Source organism: Pipra filicauda, unplaced genomic scaffold (assembly GCF_003945595.2).
Source record: "Pipra filicauda isolate LSUMZ 115617 unplaced genomic scaffold, ASM394559v2 scaffold99_size2403431_pilon, whole genome shotgun sequence".
Taxonomy (NCBI): Eukaryota; Metazoa; Chordata; class Aves; order Passeriformes; family Pipridae; genus Pipra; species Pipra filicauda.
The window spans coordinates 738,098-751,648 of NW_024105197.1; the positions used below are offsets into that span (position 1 = coordinate 738,098).

The following is a 13,551-nucleotide window of genomic DNA, read 5'->3' on the forward strand; positions in this document are numbered from 1 at the left end:
CCAGGAGGGTTTGTGAAATAAAAACACTCCTCACTGAGGAGTGGTTATACATCCAAATGATTCTGCTGTCATATGAAAAACTGCTCAACTAAATGATTAAAGGCTTGCTATCTTGTTGCAAGACAGTATGGTTTTCAACAGAATATTGACTTCACTGGGACTATTTTCATAGGCTACCACCAGGGAAAAAGGTTCCCACTTCAGTCTTTGTTAGTGAAGGTTTTGATCCTTTTTCGGGGAAGCATTGTGTCACAGATTCATGGACAAATAAGTTTCTATATTAAAAAAATAGAAGATGCTATTATAAAAAAAAAGTGAAACAAACAAAATTAATAACAGTTTTAAGCAAAAATTCACAGGACAAAGTAGGAGTTAAACAGTCAGTGTTATATGTTAAATTTTTGCATATGATTACAACTAGCATGTTTATCTTATATTTTGAGAACATAAGTGGTGAGCCAAAATACACATAATTAATAAACATGGAAAAAAGTCCAAATTCAATTTGTAATTAAATATACATGAATATGTAGGCACCTGGTAGACACTAGTGGCATTTTCCTTTTCTATCATAGTCGCATTCGGTAAATATTAATATCTAAAGATTGATGACATGCATTATGTCTGCAATATACCTCATGACTATCTAGGGATAAAAATGTTTCCTGAAGTCAGGTAGGCCCAGCATGAATTGGTACTGAAAGTATGTGTAATGACTGCCTAAATCTTACACAGGAGCTTCCTTATTGGTACGTGACTCTGGTTCACTTTAATCTTTCTAATGTGTCTGCAAATAGGTCAGCAAAATCAATATATTACATTTGTATAACAGCTCCCCTCACCCTTTTATTGCACAAAAATAAGCTATACCAGTAAATGAGAGGTTTTCCAGGCAGGGTTTACTTATGCTGAACACAGCCATGTTGGTAAGCAATTACATCCCCACAGCCTCAGCCAAGACATATATGACAATTATTTATCAGAGTATTTGTTCTTTGCCAGATGTAGAGGGTAAGTGGTTCTTGTGAAAGGGGCAGTGCTTACTGTCACCCACTGAGGTCTCCTTTTAGCACACACGTATAGCACATACGGCCTCCTCTTCCACTACTGTACTTCAGAGACACTTTTGTGGAAGACCCAGACCTAAGTGTGTTTTGTCTCAAACTCTTTGAGCATTGATCAGAGGAAAGGGTCCTGCAAAGGTGGGGCAACTCTGTGCTGAACCATCTTCCTGCTCCACTTTGAGACTTGTGCTTAGTCCTGCCCCAACTCACTTCCTGGAGAAGGGCTGCCTGCACACGCGCAAACAAAACAGCTGAAAAATCTACTTTATGTGAGAGGCATGCATCAGGTTAACCATAAAAGGACATGAATTGGGTCCCCTCGCTCTCTTTTTCCTCTTTGTCTCTCATTTTTTGCCTGGGCTCTGGATCAACATACGCAACCAATGTGGGATATAATGACTAGTAATATTCTTTGTTCTCTCTCCCTTTTCTGTCTTGTTTTCTTCCATTGCTTTGCCAGGGCAAAGCACGGCTATAATATTCTACTCCATACTCCATTCTTAACTTTGTTGTGGGAGCAGGGAGATTGTGGACGTGTTTTGTGGCTTGTGAGCCAGCACCTTTTGAGGCAGAAACCTTTTGTTGTGGGAGTTGAGAACTTACTGAAGTGTACGGCACAAAATTAAGGGCTTGTTAGCCCCCGCTCTTGTGGAAATGTATTGTAAGAATTTAAGTGCTTGTTAGCCAACACCCTGTGAGTCTAAAACAGTGGGCTGGTCGCCAGAGTTAAGTTGACTATACAAAAAAACATGAGTTTCCTGACATGTGCCCAGTGTGAGCCTGATGACAACTTATAATGAACATCACACTCCTACAGGTGGGTCATGACACATAGACACTCTGCTTTTCCTTTCTTAGTCTGAACACACTATCTCTGAAGTCATGTCAGTGTATGGTAACTTCGATGATCAGTATGATAAGAAGCTGTCAGTACTTAATGTATATTTCCAGATAATTCACCCAAATGAGCATGTCTTTCCACTATTTTTTAGAGCATCAGTTATCTGCTACAGTGACAGACTTGGTATATTTCATATCTTCTTACTAAGCTCTTTACCACCACATCTCACTGTCAGTAGCACTTTGGGTTGTCAGAAAGTTATTGAAGGAGGAAAAGCTTTCTTACCTAACTGAGCTGCTGCCAGCATCAAGGTCTTGTGCTGTCACTGCACCTATGATGGTCCCCACAGGTGTGTCCTCATAGACCTCCATCGTGTAGACAGGTTTGCTGAACACTGGAGGTTCATCCATGTCCAACACATTTATCTTCACAGTGGCAGTATCTTTGAATGGACCCACTGAGTGAAATCGATGGTCAAGATGGAGATTGGAGGCCTCGACTTTAAAGGTGTATGCCTTTTTCGTTTCGAAGTCTAGTGGCTGCAGAAAGAACAAAAGCAAAACATGAGATTTGACTAAGAATTAAACATTGCAAAATTACTTTTGTTGTATTACTATGACAAAAATGAAGATACTTTTAGTGTAAAATTCCTCTCCTGAGCTAACCAATCATCTAAGTTTGTTTTGCAGTTCATCTCATGATAAGGTGGTTTCTGAAGTACTCCAGGTGAATCATAGCCAGGAAATGACTGCTTCTGCACACCAAAAAAATCAGAATGACTGGCATGGATGTAAACAGTTACGCTGTAGATGTCTGAAGTTAAATGAGTGATATTCATCTCTTGCAAATGAGCTGAATGCAGGTTAGTCAGAGATTTGCATTTACAAGTCCTATGCACAGGCAATCAGCTGTCTCTAGCTGATCCAGCTCCTTAAATAGAACACTTCTATTTTTTTAGCAGGAAAAGCTTTCAGAAGACCATGACAGTGATGGAGATGAGCTCAAATGAAAATTCTGGTATGTATCAATGGGTCAAACCAAACTTAAAGTATGGTTTGGAATGTGAATTCTAACTTGATCTGAACAAAGTTTTTCCTGTAAAATATCTTAATAGTGAACTGCTATTCACACCATATGTTTGAGCTGCATGTACTTTGCAAAATGCAGACTTTGGCTCTGCCTTATGATACTGTAGGTGTAATCATGAGGTCTTGAAGATGACATGACAGCTTTTGTGTACTTATCTGAGTTTTTGATGGAGATGTACCCTGCAATCAGGTTGTTTTGATGTGGATTTCTGTCAATGCATATCAATTTAGTGCCTTTAGTTTTAGAAAAGTAATCATCTCAAAACCCTTAATGCAGTCTTATTTACTTGAAAAGATGCAGAAACTTTATTTTCATTTAAAGGGTTTATTTAGCTGAATTGGCTTTCTTGTTTTTAATGTTTCTGACAAAGCCTTTTCCTGATGTCTGGGTAACACTGGCACCTAGTGGTTTCTGCCTATAATTGTTAAGTTGGAAATTTTCTAACAGGAAAGAATATGCTTTTTGGAAAAGAGAGCACGTTCACGTGTATGAAAAAGAATATTTCAATGCCTGTTATTTCTTTGCCCAGTGTTTCCAGTCATTTGTCACAATCAGGATAGATTGAAATTCTGCCATTTTCTGTCCTTGTCACAAAAGGACATAATTGGCCAGATGACTGACTAGTGTAAATTGAAGTATCTCCATTAAAATGAATTGAGTTACCTTGACTTGCATTAGCTGAACAGCTAGCATATTTATTTTAAATCCTAGATTTAAACTAGGACTGAACATCCTAGACTAGATGTTCAGTCTTTTCTGAGCTTCAGACATAAAATTAGCCATATAAGTCTAAATGCTGTAAAAATAATCAGGCTTGGAAGCAATCCACTACCACACAAAATCATCCTCCTACAGACAGAATTCCCAGAAAAGCCAACATGAGTTGCACCTTCATGTCTGGACTGACAGAAAGATGAAGAAACTCAGGCTGAGAAGAAACAGAAAAAAATTAAGTCTGGTATATCTTGTGCCCCAGTGGTAAAATTCTAAGCTATTGTCTTCACTACAAATAGACACGTTGCTCCATTATCCAAATTGTTGCTATACTGTGTTTTCAGTTTCTATACTACTCATGCTCACCTTTATACATTGCCAAAAAATTTTTCCCCAAACAAAAAACTCCCCCCAACTCTTCTCCAGATATTTATATAAATTGTTCATATATTTTCAAAAAATATAATAAGAGGAGAAATCTGTTTTAGTTTAAAGAATTAATCTGGAGAGGAAAAAGTCCAAGTATGAGGAGTTAACCTAGAGATAAATGATGAAGACAGGGAAAGCAAGAAATCTAAGCTCTCATGTAGTTAGTAATACCATGTAATGTCTTGTATGTGTCTTTCATATCCCCAAAATTGTGTTAAAACTGTTCAGACTGGCTCCTGTAATGCATCAGCATATTTGCAGAGAGATGTATTAATGGAAAGAGCCATAATTCATGCAGTCCTTGCAGGCTGTCTTTCAATAAATTACTCTTCAAGTCAGGAATACCAAATCATGGTACATGGCTAGTGCCTAGTCGCAACTTTTCATGATGTAAGGGGAACAGAAAGCAGTAAGATTTCAAGGAATTCTGTCTATTGGTATGCTCAGACCAGCATATTTCACTGCACAGGTACCCAGGAAGCGAATAAAGTGGTTACATTGCTTCTCTACTCACCAGCATTATGGGGCAACACTAAGGTATGTTTTTGAAAAGACAGTGTGATCCCAAGAAACGATAATGTTTTCCCACTGTAACCTCAGAGCTACTCATCCTCTTTCTATCCTTCTATAAGTCTGATGATAAATATAGTTAGAGGTTAAGCAATATATAGCCAATGCAAAGCACAGATGGCAGTCAAAATATGAAGAGACAGGCTGAAAATGATGAGCCATCATCAGAAGAAGAAATCAGTGACAGATTCCCACAAAATAGCAGAATTTAGCCTTTAGCCTAAGTGAGCCTCAACTGCAACTGAAATGTGTGGAGAGATAAGAAATATTGCAAGTAGTAAACCTAGGACTTAATTTCAAAAAGAAAAAGATTTTGTACAACACTGAGTGTACCATTAGCAAATTTGCAGATGATACCAAGCTGGAGGGGAGTGTCAATTTACTGGAGGATAGAAGGGCTCTGCAGAAGGACCTGGGCAAGCTAGAGAGATGGGCGGAATCTAATGGTATGATGTTTAACCAGACCAAGTCCCGGGTCCTGCACTTTGGCCACAACAATCCCCTGCAGCACTACAAGCTGGGGACAGAGTGGCTGGAGAGTAACCAGGCAGAAAGGGACCTGGGTGTGCTGATTAACAGGAAGCTGAACATGAGCCAGCAGTGAGCCCAGGTGGCCAAGAAGGCCAATGGTATCCTGGCCTGGATCAGGAACAGTGTGGGCAGCAGGACCAGGGAAGTGATTCTTCCTCTGTACTCGGCAATGGTGAGGCCACACCTGGAGTGCTGTGTCCAGTTCTGGGCCCCTCAGTTAAGGAAGGATATTGAGGTGCTGCAAAGTGTCCAAAGAAGGGCAATGAGGCTGGTGAAGGGACTCGAGTACAAGTCCTATAAGGAGAGGTTGAGGGAGCTGGGGTTGTTCAGCTTGGAGAAGAGGAGGTTCAGGGGAGACCTCATCACTCTCTACAACTACCCGAAAGGAGGTTGTAGCCAGGTGGGCATCAGTCTCTTCTCCCAGGCAGCTATCAGTAAGACAAGAGGGCATGAGCTCAAGCTCTGCGTGGGGAGGTTTAGGTTGGATGTTAGGAAGAAATTCTTTACAGAGAAAGTGATCGAACATTGGAATGGGCGGCCCAGGGAGGTGATGGAGTCACCATCCCTGGAGGTATTTAGGAAGAGACTGGATGTGGCACTTAGTGCCATGGTCTAGTAGACAAGGTGGTGTTGGGTCAAAGGTTGGACTGGATGATCTCAGAGGTCTTTTCCAGCCTAGTTAATTCTGTGATTCTGTGATATCATGCAACAAAAGAATATGGTTTTAATATCTTGTGTTTATAAGGAGTCCCTGCTGCAATTTATTGATCAGTTCTGGTCTTCCCAAATTCGAACAGCTGAACCTTAGAGATAGCATTGACAGTCTCAAATTTTAACATTTGTCTGATATGTCCAGAGTCTGCCTGAAAATAGAAGAACCAAATTTCTTCCTGGCTCCCAGGCAAAACTGTTCAGATTTTTGTTTTTAAAGATGTTAAAAAAGCAGTTTATTATATTTATTTTTTCAGTAGATACCACTAAAATCTGTCAAGGAAATGAGTGAAAATATTGTTCACACAATATTTTGACTACATTAAAGAAAACGAAGAAACAAACAAAACGCCAGAAAAAACAAACATGTGCTTTGCTGTTACATAATAAATGTCTGAGAGGGCTCAGTACCATTTGCATTTAAAATGTGGAATTCTGGTAAGGGTAAAAACATAGGAGAATGATTGAATCTTACCAAAAAACCCAAACCTGTAAGGTTGTTAAAATGTCTTTGAATTAATCAGATTTTAATGGAATGACTTCATAGATTGTTTTTATAAATTAACCTATTTAAATGTTTACTCCCTCTATGGAATAATTTTATATATAATATAACATAATATATATAATATATTGTATATAATATAATATATAATATATTGTATAATATAATAATATTATAATAATGTAATTACATGTAAAAAGGTAATTTTGAATAAAGCTTTTATTTTGTAAAAGTTTATTTCCACAGTAAAGAGAATTCATGCTAATATTAAGGCAGTCTTATTAACAGTGAACTATTCAATAATCGGATGAGTATTTCTAATTGATATTTTAAGTACCAGTGACAGAATAGATGTATTTGACCCCCCAAACTTGTTGTCATTTGCCTTTTCCTATGTTGCAGTTACAAGCTGCTCTTAAAATTGCCTAGTAAAGCACTATCAGTATATACACATCTGTGCACAGCAAAGGCATTCTACAAATCCACGAATCAAATAACACATAATGACAAATCACCTTACCTTGCAACTCTAGAAGTACCACAAATGGACTTATTTAGTATGACTAGGAGAGCATAAAATTAGCTCTGTGTTAGAACCAAACATTTTTAAATGTTGCTGATTTCCACATTCAGGGCAAAAGTTAAGAAATGCTGCTATATAGATGCATCTGTATCTGAAATTGTTTATTAAATAGATAGATAGGTAGATAGATAGATAGATAGATAGATAGATAGATAGATAGATAGATAGAAAGAGAGAGAGAATTAAAGAACTGAAAGGAAAAAAAAAAAGTTGTGAAAGATATAATGAATTCTGATGACAAGCATGACAAGGGTGGGAAAAGAACTATCCCATCAGTTTGTTCTGATTCACAAAGATCAAATCCGAAGTGAGTATTTCAAGATTCGATTGGAAGCGAGCAAAATACATGTGTGCTCTGTATCTGGAGAAGGGGAAGGGCTGACCAGTGTCAGGGGTTTTGTTTGCTGCTTTCAAGCACCTCACCTGTTTCCAAAGGTACCTTTCCCTGCTCTAGGAAAATACAAACCCAACAGCTCTATCTGCAGTCTACAGAGACTGAAGATCTCCTCTTCCGTGCTCCTCCTGACATTCTTCTTTGAGTGCCGTGCTCTTTGTGGTTGTGTCTGCACACAGCTCACCATTTTCTGCCTGTACTGAAGGACTTACTATTGCCTGCTCTTCCTCCTCAAAATGCAAAACTACAATTCCCACTCACACAAACTTATGAGTTATGATTACAGGAAGACAGTGCCTATGTGCACAGCTGCGGAGGGAATTCCCTGTCTCTGGCAAAAGAAGAGGTGGTGAGGGATGAGCAATCAGTACAATTTTGGTAGTAAAGCAAGTAGTAGCCCTAATGCAGTTCTCGCTGAAGGACACCAGGAGTCTGCATTATGCTCACTGTTGTGTTGCACAGGTGCTATCAGACTGCTCTTACATTATAGCAATGCCCCAGTGCTACATACATGCACTGTCCCATGAGCAAGACAACTCAGTTTAGCCAGCAGCCAATGCTGACTGCAATTAAAAGCTTCTTAAAAAGTTGCTCCTGAAGGTACAAGGAAGCACACACTCCAAATACTTCCCTGCAGCTACTGGTTCTGTTCAACTTCCCCACAGTTTCTGTGATTTATCATCACTAAAACTACTCTTTCTCATCATGCAGTGCTATGACATGCTGTGATTTCATGGCTACAGCTTTTTCACCTGTTCAGTTAGCAGTGATGCACAACGTACAAAAAAGTAAGATGCAGATGTTCCCTGAGCTTCCATTGAGCCATGTGGAGAAGTTCATGCAGTATAGTAGAGCAGTGTAGTACCAGGTGAAGCCTAAAAATATATTTTTTTTTTTTACTGTGTTTTAATGACACTCTGCACAAATTAGTAAAGTGATGTCTTGAAGTAGAGCAAACTCAGTGCTTGAACCCTACTCAGTTTCTTGATTAGCTCATGCTGAGCTAATTCAAAAGCTTCTGTGCACGTTAGGCCTATTGTATAAACTCATCCTTAGTTTCATAAATATAGTGCCAACTGTTCAGTGAAGTTTGGACCCTCCTATTTTCCTTTACTGTTTTGCCTGTGATTAAAAATTTCAAAATCTGGAGCTTACCTAGGACTGAACGCAACTGAGGCCACTATGCTCTGTTATGAAGATGATGGAGATGATCTCTTCTCTCACCTTGCTTCTGGTAGCTTACACTCACTGTAGTTTGCTGAAGCATTCAGGTAGGATGGCAGATATTACATAAATATCAAATGTAATAAGCATTGTATTAAACTGCACTACACAAGGTATGAAATTATAATTCTGTTCCTAATATAGTAATATTTCTTACTCTTAAAGAGAACTGTATGCAGCACTATCCTAAAGCCAAGCATTTACTCCTCTTTTTAGGGATGCTATTTTCCTTTATTTTTTCATTTTTAGAGAGGAAACTATTACAGTACTAACCACACAGTGGAGCTAAATGGCATTTGGATCATTTATGTAGTAGAATATAAGAAAAGCTATTTCATTCCTAATGTATGTAATTAACACAACAGTAGTAGTAGAGAAACTTATATTAGATCATACCATAAAAATAAATGAGCAACCAAAACAGATGATTTAAGATCGCAACTTGTCCAGCTGTAGCTTTTTGTGCCCATTTAGCATCCTAGAAGCAGAGAATGGCCTTTTGCCTCTGCCAACACATTTAACATGTTGAAAAGAACAGTTTAGCCTGTGCAATTTTTTTATCATCAAATATATTTTCCACCAAAAATAAATGTAGTCCAGAAAGGCTTCATTTCTCTCAATTTTGATATAGAAATCTCTCCATTTTTTTTACATAACAAAAAAGCGTCTATGCAGTAACTGACATTTTCTGGCTGCAAAAAATTTTTCAGGAAAAATAAAATCAAACTTTATAAATGGTTTGGAAATGGCTCAGCACTGAATAACTGCAGTACTTACAACATCAGAATATGCTACGACACAGAATAAAGTGCAAACCAGTTTTTAAAGCATTTTTTATTAGTAGCTTTGACTGTTTATTATTGATAACTCATATTTGAATTAATATAATTAATAATTGAATGTGTTGGTCGCACTCATTCACCAGCTTTCATTTTATTTAAACGAGGGCTTATATGAATACCTAACTTAAGTAATTGCATAATCCCACAGGTCAAATCAGTGTTCTGAGCATTATGCAATGTAAAATTGCTTCTCTGCAGGCAAATGAATAATGCTGTTGCAGACCTGTACAGTACAGGTAGCATGCATTTTAATAGTGGTCTACAGAATTGTGAATGTCCAGTACTTCTGAAAATCTGAAAACTGCAACCCATGAAAACACATTTACATTACTACAAGTGAAGAGAATACAAAAAGACAACTGAGTGAACAATATCTTTGAGAATCTAGATTGCTCTTGTTTAGCCTGGGATCCAACAAGGAACTTAAGTGGACGATTCCAAAATATTGTAAACACTTGGATCATTTAAAGTTTAGTGAAAGGGATCTTTTCCCTGAGAAAAGTTTTGTGAAAGGCAATGTGTAGAGTCAGTATAAAGGCATTCCTTGCTGGAGGACCTGTGTGTTATGTTTATATTCCTTACTCCTGCATAGAACAAAGCTGGTATTTCCTGATCTTCACATTTTGTAACTGTCCCTAGGCTCACTATGATGATGATTAAGAAGGGATTAGGATTATACTTTTTTCCCTCCTGTTCAGTGACAGAGATCTAATGATAGATTAGATTATGTTAGGCAACATCAACTGATGTTCTGGTATTGTAAAAGTGCTCTAAATTTTCAGATTATACTATATCTTGTTAATGAAAAGACTAAATATATTTAGCAAAATCCAATGACTGTCTCTAATATATCTGGATACAGAACTGGTTGTGTTAATTTTATTTTTTTCAAGTTAGTGGTTCAGTTAGATACTATGTAATTACCCATATAGCAGTCTCAAAAGTGGTCAAGCATTTTGCCTGTGACGGTCCTAAAATAATTGTATCAGGCAAATTCATATGTGAATGCTCTTTGTCAGCAAAAAATAATATATGCATGTTGTTGGAACCTGCATTGCCAATTTGAATGCTTTGTCTATGCTATCAAGTACATATATACTGAACCATAAGTATGGAAAAATTCTATTATGTATAAAAACAAGCAGCATAGCTGAGGCTTAGGACTAATCCAGGGAGAACTAAATTTTATCAAAAACCTGCTCTTAATGATCAAATATTCATTTTGCAATGGTTCCCACTCACTGCCATTTCTGACTGGCAGTGCATATGGAGGGGCATGCAGCTGCTCAGCTTGACAGTTCCAAATGGATCTATTTTTGAGTCACTTGCATAAAGGGAAAAAGGTGATCAGACTGTTTTTTTAAATGAAGCAAAATCTAAAAATTCACATTAGGAGGAAACAGTGCACTCAAACTTTTAGTCTGAATAGAAGAGAGGGTATGAAGAGGGCAAAGAGTTTTTGTCTCTGACAAATTACTTCCTGTGGGTATAGTGGCTTTCATTTTATGTCATTAAAACCAGCAGAAAAGTAAGTCATCATCTTGTCCTTTAATGTACCCATGGATAATTTAGTATTTCCCAGGTCAAGAGGCTGAATCCAGGACTTCCATTATTAGAATGAATATAATGCAAATATAGATCCATGGTCAGAACCAGGGAAATTTAAGTACCTAAATTCTAAATTTTATTGGAACTAAAGCTTCAATTTTCCTAAAGCTTATTTTAATACACATGTCCAGAACTCTTTCATTCCCAGACCCTTGTGAAGTGCTCAACTCATAGTCGCGTTCATTTTACAAAATTTACACCTACAAGCATGAATTGTCTATAAAATATAACTATGCCTTTCAAAATGAGCTGGTGGTTCAGATTTCTTTCTACCGAACAAGTTGATCACTGGTGTATATGTATACCTGGGCTCAGAAAACAACCACTGGTTAGAACGTGACACTCCTGGTTTGGTATCTCTCCTACTGAGTGTTTTAATCACTAAATTCTGAATGACACACATCTTTTCCATCTTTGAAATTCATAGATTCAGTAATCTTGAACTTATTCTAGCACACTAAAGCAACATCAACAGCTGAGATGCAGTGTGTTGCCCTGCATGAATATCTGATAACCAGTTATTTGGGACACAATTATGAGACTGGAAGCAGCACATAGCAATTTGCAACAATTTGGGACTCCTTTACCCTGAATAAAAATTGTGTTCACCACATTACTGTACAATGGACTCATTATTAAAATAACGAAGTCAAAATTCTCAAAATAAAATACTTATAAGTCATAATGAAGTATATTATCTCAAGCATAAAATATAGCTCTTTCATTCCATGCTCTGCAACATTTTTCATATGATTTTAGGTGGAAAACTTCCCATAAAAGAGAAATTATACTTCCTAGACGGAGATAAGAATTACTTCTTTGTCACAACATTATTTATGAAAAGTCACACCTATGTGAAATGAAAGACTAAATTCCAATGCCTTTTAAGATAATGATCACAATCACACATTCTAATACAGAGGCAAACTACTCTGTGTTACTGATAAGGTAAAGTTGCTTATCGTTTAATTCTCTTACCTGGTTTCTCATTTGAGCCATAGGCACATCCACCCATTGGTGCCACATACCTTTTTCAGTTTAATGACTCCTTCCTGGGTGTTCTCATCTGTTGTGATGTCAAACAAGTTTCCTCCATCTCCTGGAACTATGTTGTACTCTATTTCAGCATTTTTCCCAAAATCAGGGTCCACAGCTCTGATCCGTCCAATAGCAGAACCAACATGAGAGGACTCAGGTACTTTTAAATGGAAGATACCTGTGATAAAGTGGAAGACAGTCATTCTTGGGATTTCTTGATAATTAACACAGTATTTCTGATTAAAGTCATGGAACCTGGGCAAAATAAAAAGACTTAAATAATCCAACTAAAATTAGGAGATCAAAACAACAAAGGATTAGAAAAATATACGTGTGTTTTACCCATTGATTTCCCCTAGTTTCTAGATTTCATCCAATGCAACTTTAAAGGCCTTAGCATATCTATATCTTCAGATATATATCTATATTTCTATCTTTAATTTTGTATGTGTGGATGACTATTTTGAACTAAACTGTAGACAGTACATTTTTGTAGGTATTTTCCTCCTTCTGATTTTTTTTTTTTGGAGCAGATATATCTATGGATTTCATAGCAGTTGAAAGGAAAAATTCAGTGGAAAAAGGGTTTCCACCCATTTCTTTAGAAGTCAGTATTATAAATATATGTTAAACTCCGTGGGGGGAAGACTTAATGAGTATTGTTTATACTAGAGCCACCAGAGGGTGCTCTTACTAAAATTTTATAGCTAAACATTAATTTTTAGCTTTGAATGGTGTTATTTTCAGATTATTTACTACTAGCAGTAATAAAAAATTTAAAACTCTCCCCCTCCATTCCAATATTACGCACTTTTAAAATAAGCATTGCTACCAATATGTGAGGCGAAAATGGTTTCATTCAGGGAAAAAGCTACATTGAAAAACGCTAGACATCAGAGTTCAAAGAGATAAAAGAAAAAGTCCAAAGCAGTTTGAGGCAGCCTTGACTTTAGCAACAGCAGTAGCAGCAGGTTTATAACATGGTGCCCTGACTTATTTCACTGCTCCCAAAGCATCTGTCTTCCCTGCTGAGCTGCACCTCTCACAGGAGTTGATACTCCGCACAGCTGCCAGCGAACACCACCATGACCAGTATTTACAGTGAGCAGGCAGCTCACCTTTCTTCATGCAGCATCCTTTGCTGCCAGCAACTCTTGGAGCTGATTTGGAGCCCAGGATGTTTGATTCACTTCATCCTGGCTCTCAACAAACCTAACCCCATCATTTGGTTTTCCTGGGTCAATGGTCCGCAGCTCTCACAGAGCAACCCCTTCAGAAAACATCAGCACTGGCCTGATCAGTTCCTCTACACCTGAACACGTAGGAGGAAATTTACACCTCTTTTTCAACAGCATAGCAGGGCACGCAGCTGTGACTAGTGGGAGGCATATTAGGGGGATGTCTGAGA

At 37.7% G+C, this 13,551-nt stretch overlaps 1 protein-coding gene across 3 annotated transcripts in view; it reads right to left on the reverse strand.

Annotated features, from left to right (window-relative positions):
- LOC113997535 (cadherin-12) overlaps nucleotides 1–13,551 on the reverse strand; it is a 347,586-nt gene that overhangs the window by 38,372 nt on the left and 295,663 nt on the right. For all 3 annotated transcript variants that reach the window (XM_039378099.1, XM_027739466.2, XM_039378100.1), the window contains 2 exons: nucleotides 12,134–12,321; nucleotides 2,191–2,444 (listed from right to left, as the gene is read on the reverse strand). In XM_039378099.1, the coding sequence (XP_039234033.1) occupies nucleotides 2,191–2,444; nucleotides 12,134–12,321 (442 nt within the window). The remainder of the gene's footprint in view (nucleotides 1–2,190; nucleotides 2,445–12,133; nucleotides 12,322–13,551) is intronic.